Source organism: Chaetura pelagica, unplaced genomic scaffold, assembly GCF_000747805.2.
Source record: "Chaetura pelagica isolate M959 unplaced genomic scaffold, ChaPel_1.0 scaffold315, whole genome shotgun sequence".
Classification (NCBI taxonomy): Eukaryota; Metazoa; Chordata; class Aves; order Apodiformes; family Apodidae; genus Chaetura; species Chaetura pelagica.
The window spans coordinates 145,602-157,961 of NW_009953187.1; the positions used below are offsets into that span (position 1 = coordinate 145,602).

General features: G+C 41.7%; 1 protein-coding gene across 1 annotated transcript in view; it reads left to right on the plus strand.

The window, feature by feature from the left end:
* The first annotated feature begins 9,977 nt into the window (after window positions 1–9,977).
* Window positions 9,978–12,360, plus strand: part of TMEM242 (transmembrane protein 242) — a 24,340-nt gene continuing 21,957 nt past the window's right edge. The window contains exons 1-2 of the mRNA XM_009997349.1: window positions 9,978–10,200; window positions 11,828–12,018. Of these exons, the coding sequence (XP_009995651.1) occupies window positions 9,978–10,200; window positions 11,828–12,018 (414 nt within the window). The remainder of the gene's footprint in view (window positions 10,201–11,827; window positions 12,019–12,360) is intronic.

A 12,360-nucleotide genomic window follows, 5' to 3' on the forward strand; every position in this document is an offset into this window, starting at 1 on the left:
GAAGAAGGAAGTCTCCAAACACCCAGAGGGAGAAGCCCAACTCCTTCAAGCAAACAGCATCAGCCCTGGATGACCCAGAGATGATGAATGCCTGGTAGCTTTTTTAATTACTGGAAGCATGAAGGAGCAGCTCATGAGGATTTATGAGAGCCCAATTTAACTTCCACTTTTTGTGATTCTCATTCAGGCCAACTGGTGCAGACTAGCTTTTGGCATACAGGTCAAAGCTAGGGCTTTCCTAGTGGACTAGCTTCATCCTTTCTTCACACCCAGAGAAGCATATTTTAGTGCAAAATCCATCCCACGCTTTTTTATCTGCATACCACAGCCCTGTCTGTTATGCATAATGCTCAGTGCTCAGCAATTGTCTGCTTTAACCACAGAACCTAACCACAATATGTTGCTCAGAATAAGCCTAGCACACATGGTAACCTTTGCACAGCCTCCACTGCAAACACACCCCACCTGCTGTTACTTGGCTTGCTGCAGCTGCCACTGTACCTGCTCTTTGTGCAACAGCTCAGAAAACCATGACAGCATCTCAGGCCTCTCCTGAGCCTGCCTGTGCCAGGTACACGATCTCTAGATGTCACATCTCAACACCTTGCAGAAAAGCGTAGACTTACATGAAATATATTTTGCCTTCTTTTCTGAGGACCATTTGTTTTTGCAATAACAAATACTTAATAACTTAGGAGTTTTTGCATCTTGGAGACTAACATTCTCTGTGGCACCATGTTATGGTCTGTATCTGGGATGAGCAGTAGATAATCAAGAATTCTTGGCCACAGGAAGCCACATATGAGCTGTCTGTCTCAGACTTATCACCTGCCAATCAGCACTAGCATTCTGGGCATGATGCATATTCAGGAGACATCTGGTACAGTTTAGCTTCAGCAAATCCAAAGTGGGTCTGTTTACAGTCAAGAACTTCAAAGCCATTCCCCACAGCCTGTATTCCCATATAATCTTCAGCAACACTGAAAATACTGTGCTGTCTTTTCCCAGTGTGGACTCCTCTGTTGCAGGGAACAAAAGACAGGATTCACATTCCCACGGGCTGTGTCTACACAGTTCTAACAACTACACTAAGAGAAAAACTACCAGTTATTGTCAACTCTCCACTTTTCCAGAGTAGGTAGCTGGCACTGCTCTCCAGAACCTTGGCTTCTGCTAAACTGGAGAACCTGTGTTTATTCCAGGCATTGCAGCTCTTTTACCATGGATGAAGTGCCCATACCCAGCCAAGCTGCACAGATGCAGTGTTTGGAGGGACTGTGCGCTGTGCTGACCACATGGCCTGCCAGGATGCAGTGCTCAGCAGTTTCCCATGTCCTGTGAGAATCCCCAGATGCATCTCACACCATCTCTGTATGAGGGGGTGGGTGAAGCCTTCAATGTGGCTTAGCCCCATATAATGAAGTTGTTCAGTCTCCTATATCCATCTCACCATTGCTGCTGCCTGCAAGCAATCCTGAGCCCTGAGGTGGCAGGCATAGGTGTGTTAGCAACAGCACAACCTCACAAGCAGCACCTGGGTCTGTAGGGCCAGAAAGGCACTACTTTAATTAATGTTCATTCATACCAGTGCTCAGAGGGCAGAATTTTCCTGTCCATGCATAACTCAAAGCACTAGTTCCTTCCTTCCTCTGTACCTCCTCAAGAAAACAAAGGCCAGAGTTTCCTCTCCCTCTTTATAAAAAAAGCCCAAAAAAACCCAGACCCCCCCACTTCCTTTTCCCATTTCTTTCCAAAATAATGAAAAGCACCAACATACCCGAAGCATTTAACTCTCCATCTTCTCAACAGCTCCTAAGCTTAATGCCTCCCCAGTCTCTGAAAAGCTGGCAAGCTGGGGAATGCTCTTTGCAAAGGTCAGTGGTCAGGCTTGTGCCATAGAAAGCTTGTAGACGCACAAATCCAGGCACTCTGTGGCAGATTGGCAGTATCTCACTGCTCTGCTACCTGCCCCACCCATATCCCCTCCAGCCAGAGGCAGCCCACATTTCCTACCTTCCCTCTCTAGGAGGCCAGCTGTTGAGCTGAGATGAGGGCAGTAAAAAAAGCCCCCATTCAAAGCAGAAGGCAAACAGAAACCTTTAAATAAAAGCATGTTATGAAGTACATGTAGATCTGTATGTAAGAATATTTCTCATAAGTACAAGAGTTGGCCATAATTAACCCCTCAAATTAAATAAAACCAGGTGCTTACATGTTAAGGCTTCATCTAGTGTTGCTATGCAGACCACTTCAGTGGAGTAGCACTGAATTTGGCCACCACAAATAAGTGATGCTTAAAGTTATTTGGGCTGGTTCTGTTGCTTGATGGGCTGACTAGTATGTGGCTCCTCCTTGGATGAGGTTTGAACAGGGGTGAAAGTCAAAAGCTTTTGAAGAACCTGTCAATCCAGAAATAAAGGACTCTGATCCTGTTAGTGAGTGAGATGCTGGTGCATGTCCCATGTCCATCAAAACCCACCACCTCCGTAATAGCATTTGTCCATCAGTGCCTGGCAGCCTGCTCTGGGCAGCAAGCAGATCAAGAACCTTGTACTGCTGCATGCAGGTATCCTTCCCACATCTTCCTCAGTTTCAATAGATAAAGACAAAGAGAATGGAGTAATTCAGGGACTTCCTATGGCTTTATCACCAAGTGCAGGAAGTTGTTTTTTGCAGCGTTGCAAGGGTGTGATAACCAATGATCTTCCAAATCCCCAGTGTAGCTCCGTGCTTTTCATCTCACAGCATAGTCAGGGTGGAGAAAAGAAGGGACATCTTCAGTTCTATATTTATTTGAAAAAGGGCACTGCCCGGAACAGGCTGTTTGCACCATTGAGAGACAGTGTGAAGTGCCTGACAGATATCTTGTATGGAGTACAATTGACAAAGCAAGTGGATGAAATTGAGCTTTGGGAGAGGACATCAAAATGTGACAGCTGGAAACATAAGAGTGCTGAAAAAAGAATCTTAGCTGGCCCAAAATGGAATAAAATATTTTATCGTTATATGCTTTATCTCTGTTGAGTGGCTGAGAACTGAAGCTGAGTTGAATATGCTCCGTCTTTTATTAATCGCAGCTGTATAGAAAGAGAAAAAGATGCCCTCTATGGATAGTCAAATATCTCCCATCTGGAGTGAGAGGACATTAGTACTACATAGCTTGAAGACAGAAATACAGCTGGCCAGGAAGTAACTCTCTTGTGCTAGGTGAGGATTTGAACCAAGTTTTTATTACAACATAAAAGCATGTTTTGAAGAAAACGAAATTTTCAGAAGACTGAGTTTTCAAGGGAGAAAGGAATTCACGGGAGTGAAAAAAGGTTTTGTTCAAATCTTGTGAAATTCAATTAAAAAAACAAAGGGAAATTTTATTAATTCCAAAAATCATGAAAATAAGAATACTTAAAAAAAAATGTTCTATTTGAAAGGAGAGAATACTCTTTCTTCGATATTGAATTAGAATGGGGAACATTTTTTAATAGGTAAAGCTTTTAAATTTTGAATTTTAACACAATTGTAATTTAAAGTTACTAAAATGCATAATTTTGTAAGAAAAAACAAAGTTCCTCCCATCCCTAGGAATGTCATTAATTGCACTGTAGGGTTCTTCATCTAATAAACTATCTGAAGTTCTTTGTATCAGGGGACCATACTAAAATGCTATTTTAGCATTTAGGAAACCAAAATTGTATTGATCAACAAAGGTCTTAAAATCTTAGCAAGCTTAGCTAACTAGAGGAACATTGAGCAATTGTGTCTGTGGCTGCAGTTCTTCACCTTTTTGGAAGGCTTGATGGATCCAGTGGTGGAGGTGACATACTGCTTAGGACAAAGGCAAACTAGATCACAACATACATCACAGACGGACACCATCTGCATGGCCAAGGGCTACTTTTATACCCCCAAAAGCATTTACGGTCAGATCATGTTGTCTCTGTCCATCCAGGGCAATAAATGCCACCACCCTGGCATTTATAAAATTCAGAAATTGACTCTTATTTTCTGTCAAAGAAAACATTAGGAAGACTGTCTTCAGTTGTAACTCCTTCCTTGTCTCCCTGCTTCACGTCAGACAGGAGTCCTTGTTTCTATCAGTTCAAGGGACCAGCTTTCATCACCTGAACAGGGAGTGAGGGAAGGAAGAAGGGAAGGTAGGAATGAGTTTGGTTGCTTGCTTGCTTTCCTTCACACCTCCAAGTTCCTCCAGCCTCGTGCTGAGCTGAAAGCATTTTAAATGTCAGCTGTGATTCAGAAACTCTAAGCTGGTTGGTAGCATCTCTGACTCCTTGCTTTACCAGGGAGGTTCATCTGACCTTCCAGCTCTACCAGGAGTTCAGATAACCTGTAACAGTGCAAACCATCATGTTTGCCCACTAGGACATCAGATTTAATAAAATCTGCCTGATACACATATGTCCTACATACGTGCACGTGTACAAACTCCACCACCCCTATGCACAGACAGAGCAATGCCTGCCTGACCTTCCAACCAGCCAGACTTCATGGGGCTGATAAAACACACTTGTGAGCTACCTCCTGATCCAAGAGCTTATTATATGATCAGGGCCATAGCTTAAACCAAATATCAAAGAGCTGTAAAGCCTAACATAAAAATAGTAATAATCCTACTTTCAGCTCAGTGAATGAGAAAAAGCATTCTGATATCCAGTATTCCTGCTTCTTCCTCTGGTCCCTCATTTTATCCACTTTGTAGCTGTTATTAGTGTTAACCTTGTAAGCAAAGCAAAGAGGCTTGGAAAAGAAAATCTGCAGAGGGAAGAGAAAATACACAGCCTTTTTCTAGAGAACAAAAATCACTGTTCAGTGAACACTGCTCTAAAACCAAAGACCTCTTTATAGCGTAATAGAAGTATAGACTCGAGTCTACCATTAATAGCATGCATGGCGCCAGTGTAATAAAAAATGGAAACTCATTGTCCAATAATGATTTGTGGACTTCAGTAATTTATGTCAGAGTTTCCACAACACTACTTCTCAAAAAATCTCAGATCTAACCAACAGTGCTCAGTTAGACATTGATTCTTCAATGAATGTGTGCACTTTACTGATTTTGCCTTGGCAATGTTACAAACATGGTAGGAACAGAGAATATGTGCAGCAAAACATTCAGTAACATTTCTAATCTGCTTTGTACTTGGCAGCTGTGAGATAGTCTTTCCACCTTCTGGGACAAATACATACCATGGAACACAAACTTCTGAAAAAAATACACATTTTTTTACATTGTGTTCAGCAGAATGTGCAATAAATAGATATGAAGAAGAAAAGATCAGATCTGAGGATCATTCTAGCAATAGGCTTTATTTCAGACCTATAACTATGAATAAAAATAACGCATAGAAAATACTAATTAGCCCATTTTCAACCATTTGTGTCTCCATAGCACTGCACAAAGTGATCTTGCTCACTTCTTTTTTAACCATGTACATTTAGTCTTAATGGTTCAGCTCTTCTTCAGTCATCAACAGGGAGCCTTGTTACCATAGTGACAGACAGAAGGATTAATGCGATGTTTAGAGAGATACCGTACTGCCAAATTTTGATATATACAGTTTGCACTAATGCACTGCAGACACAGAGGGCATGCATGCAGAAAATCTCAGGGACAGGCTTCCATATACACAGCAAGTGCCTTGACACAAAATTCCCAGCATCCGTTAACACAAAGTGGCCATCTATACCCCCTTCAAAATAGCCTCTTGGAGTCACAGAGAGTTGCTCCAGAAACTTACACTGAATGTCTGATGAGGCCTGTTGGAAAGGGCTGCTGCCAACACCTAACGTGTCTGCTACATGTATTAGGCCATGGATGCTACTGGTCATCTGAGAATGATTATGTATAATCCACTTCTTGAAATGCAGTCTGACACCTTCAGTAGAGACCTTTGCATTTACCTGTTTACTTTCTTCATTGCAGGTTTCCCTAATGAGAAAGAAATGTGACTTATACAAAAATCATGGGGTTTTTACAGAACACAGACAGATTTCACACGCAGAGTAATTCTTAGAACTTTCACACTTCCTTCGCTTTCAAACCTTAATGACCTGCACCTTCCTTGCCCATCTCACCCCCTTCTCTAGAGCTGCTAATGAGCTTTGCTGTTTTCAAAGTACTAGCTTAATGGTTTATGTCTTCCACAAATCCTCAGATGGAGATGAAATGATACAGGAAGAAAACGTGTAACAGTTACACTATAAATCACTGTCATTTAGACTGTGACAGCCCTGTGCTTGTAGAACTAAGAGAATAAGTTGAATAGTTTCATTTTATTTTATTCTATTCTATTTTATTTTATTCTCTGTGCAACGTTTGAATTATTCTATTATTGCTGAACATCTTCACTGCAGAAACCTATTATAATCTGCTAAATTGAGTGAAAAGTCAGGTATTTTTAAAAGACAATTTGACCTGCTTATTGAAATTCTGGCACAAACTTGGTGCTCTCAGAAATATTCTAGATGTGAAATCAGAAGTACTTTATCCAGATCACACTATTAATTTACGTTACAAGAATAATTTAATTAGAAAAGTTTTCCATCCATCTACACAAAGTGATAATTATAATTCATCAGGAGCCTAATATTCAGCTCTCCTTCCAGGCCTTTTCAAATTGTAATATTAAACTATAGCAATTAAGCTCTGTGAATGACCACAAAAGAGGCCTTTGGATATAATTGCACTGAAGCCAATTAGGAGAAGTATATATCTCGTATTCATGCCAATTAATCTAACAGTTGAATTTCTCAGCAGGTGATGCACTATCCATGAGTCAAGTTTATACTGGTTACCTCCTCATGACAAATGAAACAGTGGTCCAACTTCTTTCCTCTGCCAGGTGCTCTGCAGAATGCACCACTGCCCAGTGTCCCAGAACTGGTGTTGTTGGCCACAGGAGGACAGCCAGTGGGGTGGGCCATGGGCCCACACAACACAGCAGCCTCTGAACACACATCTGAGGGGCTTCTCCTGCCCTGGGGTGGCCCATGCCAGCAGCATGTCCCTCCTGCCACACAGCCACCATAGTATGGGGTGTCACAACAGAGCCAGGTGTAACTGAGCCAAGCTTGACATTGCTCTTGCCCACAAACTAATTTGTGGGGAAGTCTATCCAGGTTTTGGTCCAGCCTCCTCCTCAGAACAGGCTCAGCTGAGGGCTCAGAGCAACTCACTTAAGGCCTTATCCTCTTTAATCTTCCTTGTAAAGAAGCTGCACAACTATCCAGGCAGTCTTATCTGATCCTCACTGCCTTCATGGAGACTTGTTTGAGCTGCCAACAAAGTCATCTCCCAGAGCCCACAGCAGAAAGCACACAGAATAGACAACTCTATGTATTGTATTCACCATGAGTCCTTCTCTGTCCTGTCAACCATAAGTTTGGAAGTTTGCAGTTCTGGCCATGTGGGCCAGAAACAGATTTTCTCTTTAGAAAATTCTGCTTCCAGGCTGTCATCAGGCCATGCTCTAATAACACTGTGGAAATAATCTTTGGTGTGTCTTTTTTTAACTCTGCCAGAAATATTTGTTTTTCTAATACTGTACAGGAAAGCAACTACTAAAAGCTGATAAAATAATATTCTATAATGAAATACATATTGAGACCATTAAAGACATGGTACCCAGTAAAATTAAAGAAGAGCTCGTAAACATATTTTCTAAGTCTCCAAGGACAGTGCCAGTGCCACAGGAATTGGGAAAGTATCTAGAATTTGCCTTTACAGTTAATGTGGGCAGAGCCAAACACATATGGACTTATTTTCCCATTTCTCCAATGCAATCATCCAAGGCATATGACGGCTTTGATATGTGTTATCAATAGCTCCAAAATTTGCACTGTGCCTCTGACCAGCCATAATGTCATCATCCATGAGTGCTAATTTAGGATTTGTAACTGAAACTCTGGTCATACTGCCAACGGGACCTTTGCCACTGACTGCAAGGCAGCCAGGCTCTAGCCATAAAAAGCCCCGCGGCCGTGGGGTCAGCGCGGAGCCGGCACGCTCCGTCTGCCCAGAGCTGCAGCTGACATGCCCTGCTGAATAACCAAACGTAAAGGAGAAATAAAAGAAGAAACATTTAATCTTCTGCAGAAGTAAGCTGTAACTGAGAAAGGCAGCTCTGGGGCTAAGGGAGGTGACCAGGAATCTGGAGACCCAGCCTCTCAGCTTCTGCCTTTGCTGCAGAACTTTGTGCAAACCGATTCATTTCACCATCTTCTCCAAAAAGAAAAATACCTCTCCCATAAATGTGTGAAGCTACCCTGACTCATATTTTTAAAGTGCCTTTTCATTCTCCAGTTCAAGGCTTTTCTTATAATTTGTACACGTGACAAATGAGCACTCAGTTTGTCAGTATTTCTTTGGTTGAAGTCTATAAATCATGATTCAGAGACCAGATTTTTGTTGTAATATGAGACAAGAGACCCGAGGACTTACTCTTAACATGGGAATTTCAGCCACCAGATTTTTAAGAGATGCACAACAATAACCAGCCTACTGTACAAGCCTTCCTGCAGAAGCCAAATCACAGCTGCACAACATTTTCAGCTCCTGTCCAATCGACCAGAAAATTGTTCAGAAGTACATAACTGGTTTCTTCATGCTCCTGCTTGTACACAGCGCTGAGGCTGCACAGTGCTTTCAGGAATATCAAAGCTTTCAATAAATACAAGAAATTACCCCAGTGAGTCAAGCAGAGAGCAAAGATCAGCTCTCCTGAGAGCCAGAGAGCAGCCCAGCTGCTGCTTTTTCTCTCTCCAAAACCAGTGCTTGGCTCTATCCCAAATTCTTTACATAATCCTGTTCTGTTAAGGAACATGTCAGCTTAACCAGTATTCAAATCAACCTCCTCTATGTTTTGAGTTGGATTTTCAAACTCCAAGCAGGATTCTGTCCCTCAGCTGCCAACTTTTTTTTTGCAGAGCCACTCAAGACTGTTTTGGATATATGAAATTAGTCAGATAATTTAGTGAACATATCAAATTATTACATTTCTTATGTCCCTCAGCTTATAATCTATTTTTTTTTCCTCTGAAGACCTTGGTGAAACTCACCTTCAGTGGAGATGGCCAGGAATCACTGTGCAGACCTGCACAGAAGAGGAAGGAGAGCAGGATAAAACACAGGCCAGGACTGAAATATTTCACAGCTTTATGTTCAGAAGTTTGCACACCCTGCTGTTACTTCTTGATAGGGTTGCTTATTGGCAGAAATACCATGCATTCTCTAAGATTATCCTTAAGGAATGTATTTATGCAAGCCTGTTTATTTTTCTGAAATTTCTTTTCTTCTTTTTGCTCTTCCTTATTCGGTTTCCACACTTCACCCTCACCAACATTGTACTTTTAAACCAAATTTCATGAGAGAGTCATCATATTATCAATTTTTCATTAAAACCCAGGGGTCACTGTAGAAATCCTAACCATAACTTCAGAATCACAGGTGGAGATTTATGTATACTTTGAAGCTTTGGTTGTCTCTCACTGTCTGCTTTTGGCTCATTAATTTTTTTAATAATAAACCAGGAAGACCACAGAGGGAAGTCCATAATCCATTACTGCTTCTCTGTGAAAGTCAGGGAATCCTGGCTGTTGCACACCCTGACAGAAAGTAAACATGCACACACTGCCTGAAACTGGTCATGCAATTACTGTTGTTTAGTCCAAATTCAAAGCTACGAGAGCTCAGAGCTGTGGTCAAATTCAATGAGTTAATGTATTTTTCAACTTGGTTATCACCTATATAACCTACTTATTTCAGGTTCATGACCACCTGAGGAGCCTGAACATATGTATGGTCTATGGGACCTGGCAAGATGCATCCCAGAGTGTTGAAGGAATTGGCTGATGTAGCTGCCAAGCCACTCTCCAAGATATTTGAAAAGTCATGGTGGTCAGGTGAAGTTCCTGGTGACTGGAAAAAGGGAAACATTGTACCCATTTTTAAAAAGGGTAAAAAGATGGACCCTGAGAGCTACAGACCTGTAAGCTTCACCTCTGTGCCTAGGAAGATCATGGAACAGATCCTCATAGAAGCTATGCTAAGGCACATGGAGAACAAAGAGGTGATTTCAGACAGCCAACATGGCTTCACCAAAGGCAAGTCCTGCTTGATGGCCTTCTATGATGGAATGACATCAGTGGACAAGGGCAGAGCTATGAACGTAATACATCTGGACTTCTGTAAGGCCTTTGATACAGGCTTCCATAACACCCTCCTCTCTAAATTGGAGAGATGCAGGCTTCATGTCCAGATGTGGTGTCCCTCAGCAGCCTGCATTGGGATCTTTAGCAGGGCCTGTCCTGCAACAGGACAAGGGTTAATGTTTTTAAACTAAAAAAGGATAGATTTAGACTAGATAGAAGGAATATTTTTTTTTACAGTGAGGGTGGTAAAACACTGGAACAAGTTGCTGAGAGAGGTGGTAGATGTCCCATCCCTGGGAACATTCAAGGCCAGATTGGACACAACTCTGAGCAACCTGACTTAGTTGAAGTTTTTCCTGATCTCTATGAAGATTTGGACATTTGATAGTAGAACAATTAAAATCTGTCTTTCAAACAAAAGTGTGTCTGCTTTTAGAAAAACATAGCTGAATTTTAGAAAACAGTAACTGGTTAAATCTGAGTAGCCACACAGAGATCAGTGCACTTGCATGTGTACCATAATGGTCACAGAGCAGGAACAATCAGAGAACATGCAAGGCTCCTGGGTGAGGTATACATAAAAGGAGAGAAAGCAGTAGGTTATATTTAATTATGCAACAAGAAGAGATTAATAATTGTAACCTAAATAGACACAGTTCTGAACATCTCTCTCTTTTTTTTTTCTTTTTTCTTTTTCTTTTAAAGCAGGACAATTTATTTTACAACAGTAAGAACTCTAAGTTATTCAGTAGGAGAGTGGATTTCACGGGTTTTATGCTCTAAGTCTCTGTGAATGATTAATAGAGACAGATGTTATCTGACTCTCTTAAAGATCGATTCTTGGCATCGTAAAAACCAGGATCAAATAACATCATTATTTTCCACTTTATTCCTGCTTCTGGAGAAGATTTGAAAGAAAGTAACGTCTTGATTGATGTGAACTCAAAAAACCACGCTGAGAAGAAAATCTAGGATTTTTATCATCAAAGACACAAAACCTACATTATTACCCTCACACTTCAAGGCCTCTCCTAGCAGATGCAGTGGTGATCTTGACACAATTTACAATCAAAACGAACATGCATGCTGCTGTTTTAATTTTATGCATAATTAAATACCTTCTATAATCATATGCACTTTAGAATGAAGAGCAAATAAAAAGTAATTTTCTCTTTTAGCATTGGCACTGTGCAGTTATTCTAAGACCACCTTATCTAAGCCTTTCCAGGAGACTTTATTATTACTTGTGGCAGTCATAGATGAGTACAGTGCTAACACTGTTCTAAAACACACACAGGATTTTTGAGTGTTTTTTTCCCAAAGGAGGGAAGACTGTAAGTCAGTTAGGTGCTGTCCAAAAACTCAGTGATGATGGGTCAGCTATACAGCAGAGATAATGCCTGCTTCTTTGGTGGGAACTGCTTCTGAACAGTGTAAAATTTTAACTGACACAGTACATGGACTATCAGGAAATGGCTTTGGATTGGTTTTCAGAAGAAGCATTAACAGGAAGTTTCCAAAAATACTAAATTTTTGCCTAGCAACCCAAGCCCCTATAATTAGACCCTTAGACATATAAATGATGATGAAAAGACACAAAGAAAGAAGCTGGGCAAGAAGCACTTATTTTGGACGTATTTACATCATTTGCTTGCTGTTTAAGTACTGAATGTGACATATGAAAATGTATTTCGCCTGCCTGCACCGAATCTTGATCAGTCAGTACATGGCTTGATGGAAGAACACGTTCCCGGGAGGGACGGGTGGCACAGCAGCGGCACAGGCACGGACGGAAGGCACGGACGGGCTGCCGTGGCGTGGCTTTGTGATGCCGTTCAGCCAGAATTCAGATGTGTATCAAGAACCATTTCCATAATTCGGAAGAGTCAGAATTTGGAACAAAATCTTTTTCTTTTTTTTTTCCCATTCACCCATTCACGATACAGCTGAGCAGAATTCCCGGGAAGGAAGAACCCTCCCCGCTTTTACTGAGTCAAGTCGATGCCGCTGTGCCCCACAGACTTCCAACAAAACCCCCCCCTTACGAGCCTTCTACAAAAGACCTGATTTAATCAAGCGGCTGTCACAACCTTCGCCCGTTTTCGTCCCCGCCCGCCCGAGGAGGAAGAGGAGGAGGTGGAGGAGGAGGAAGGAGAGGGAAGGGCGGCTGCGTGTCCCGGCCCAGCTCCGTGTCCT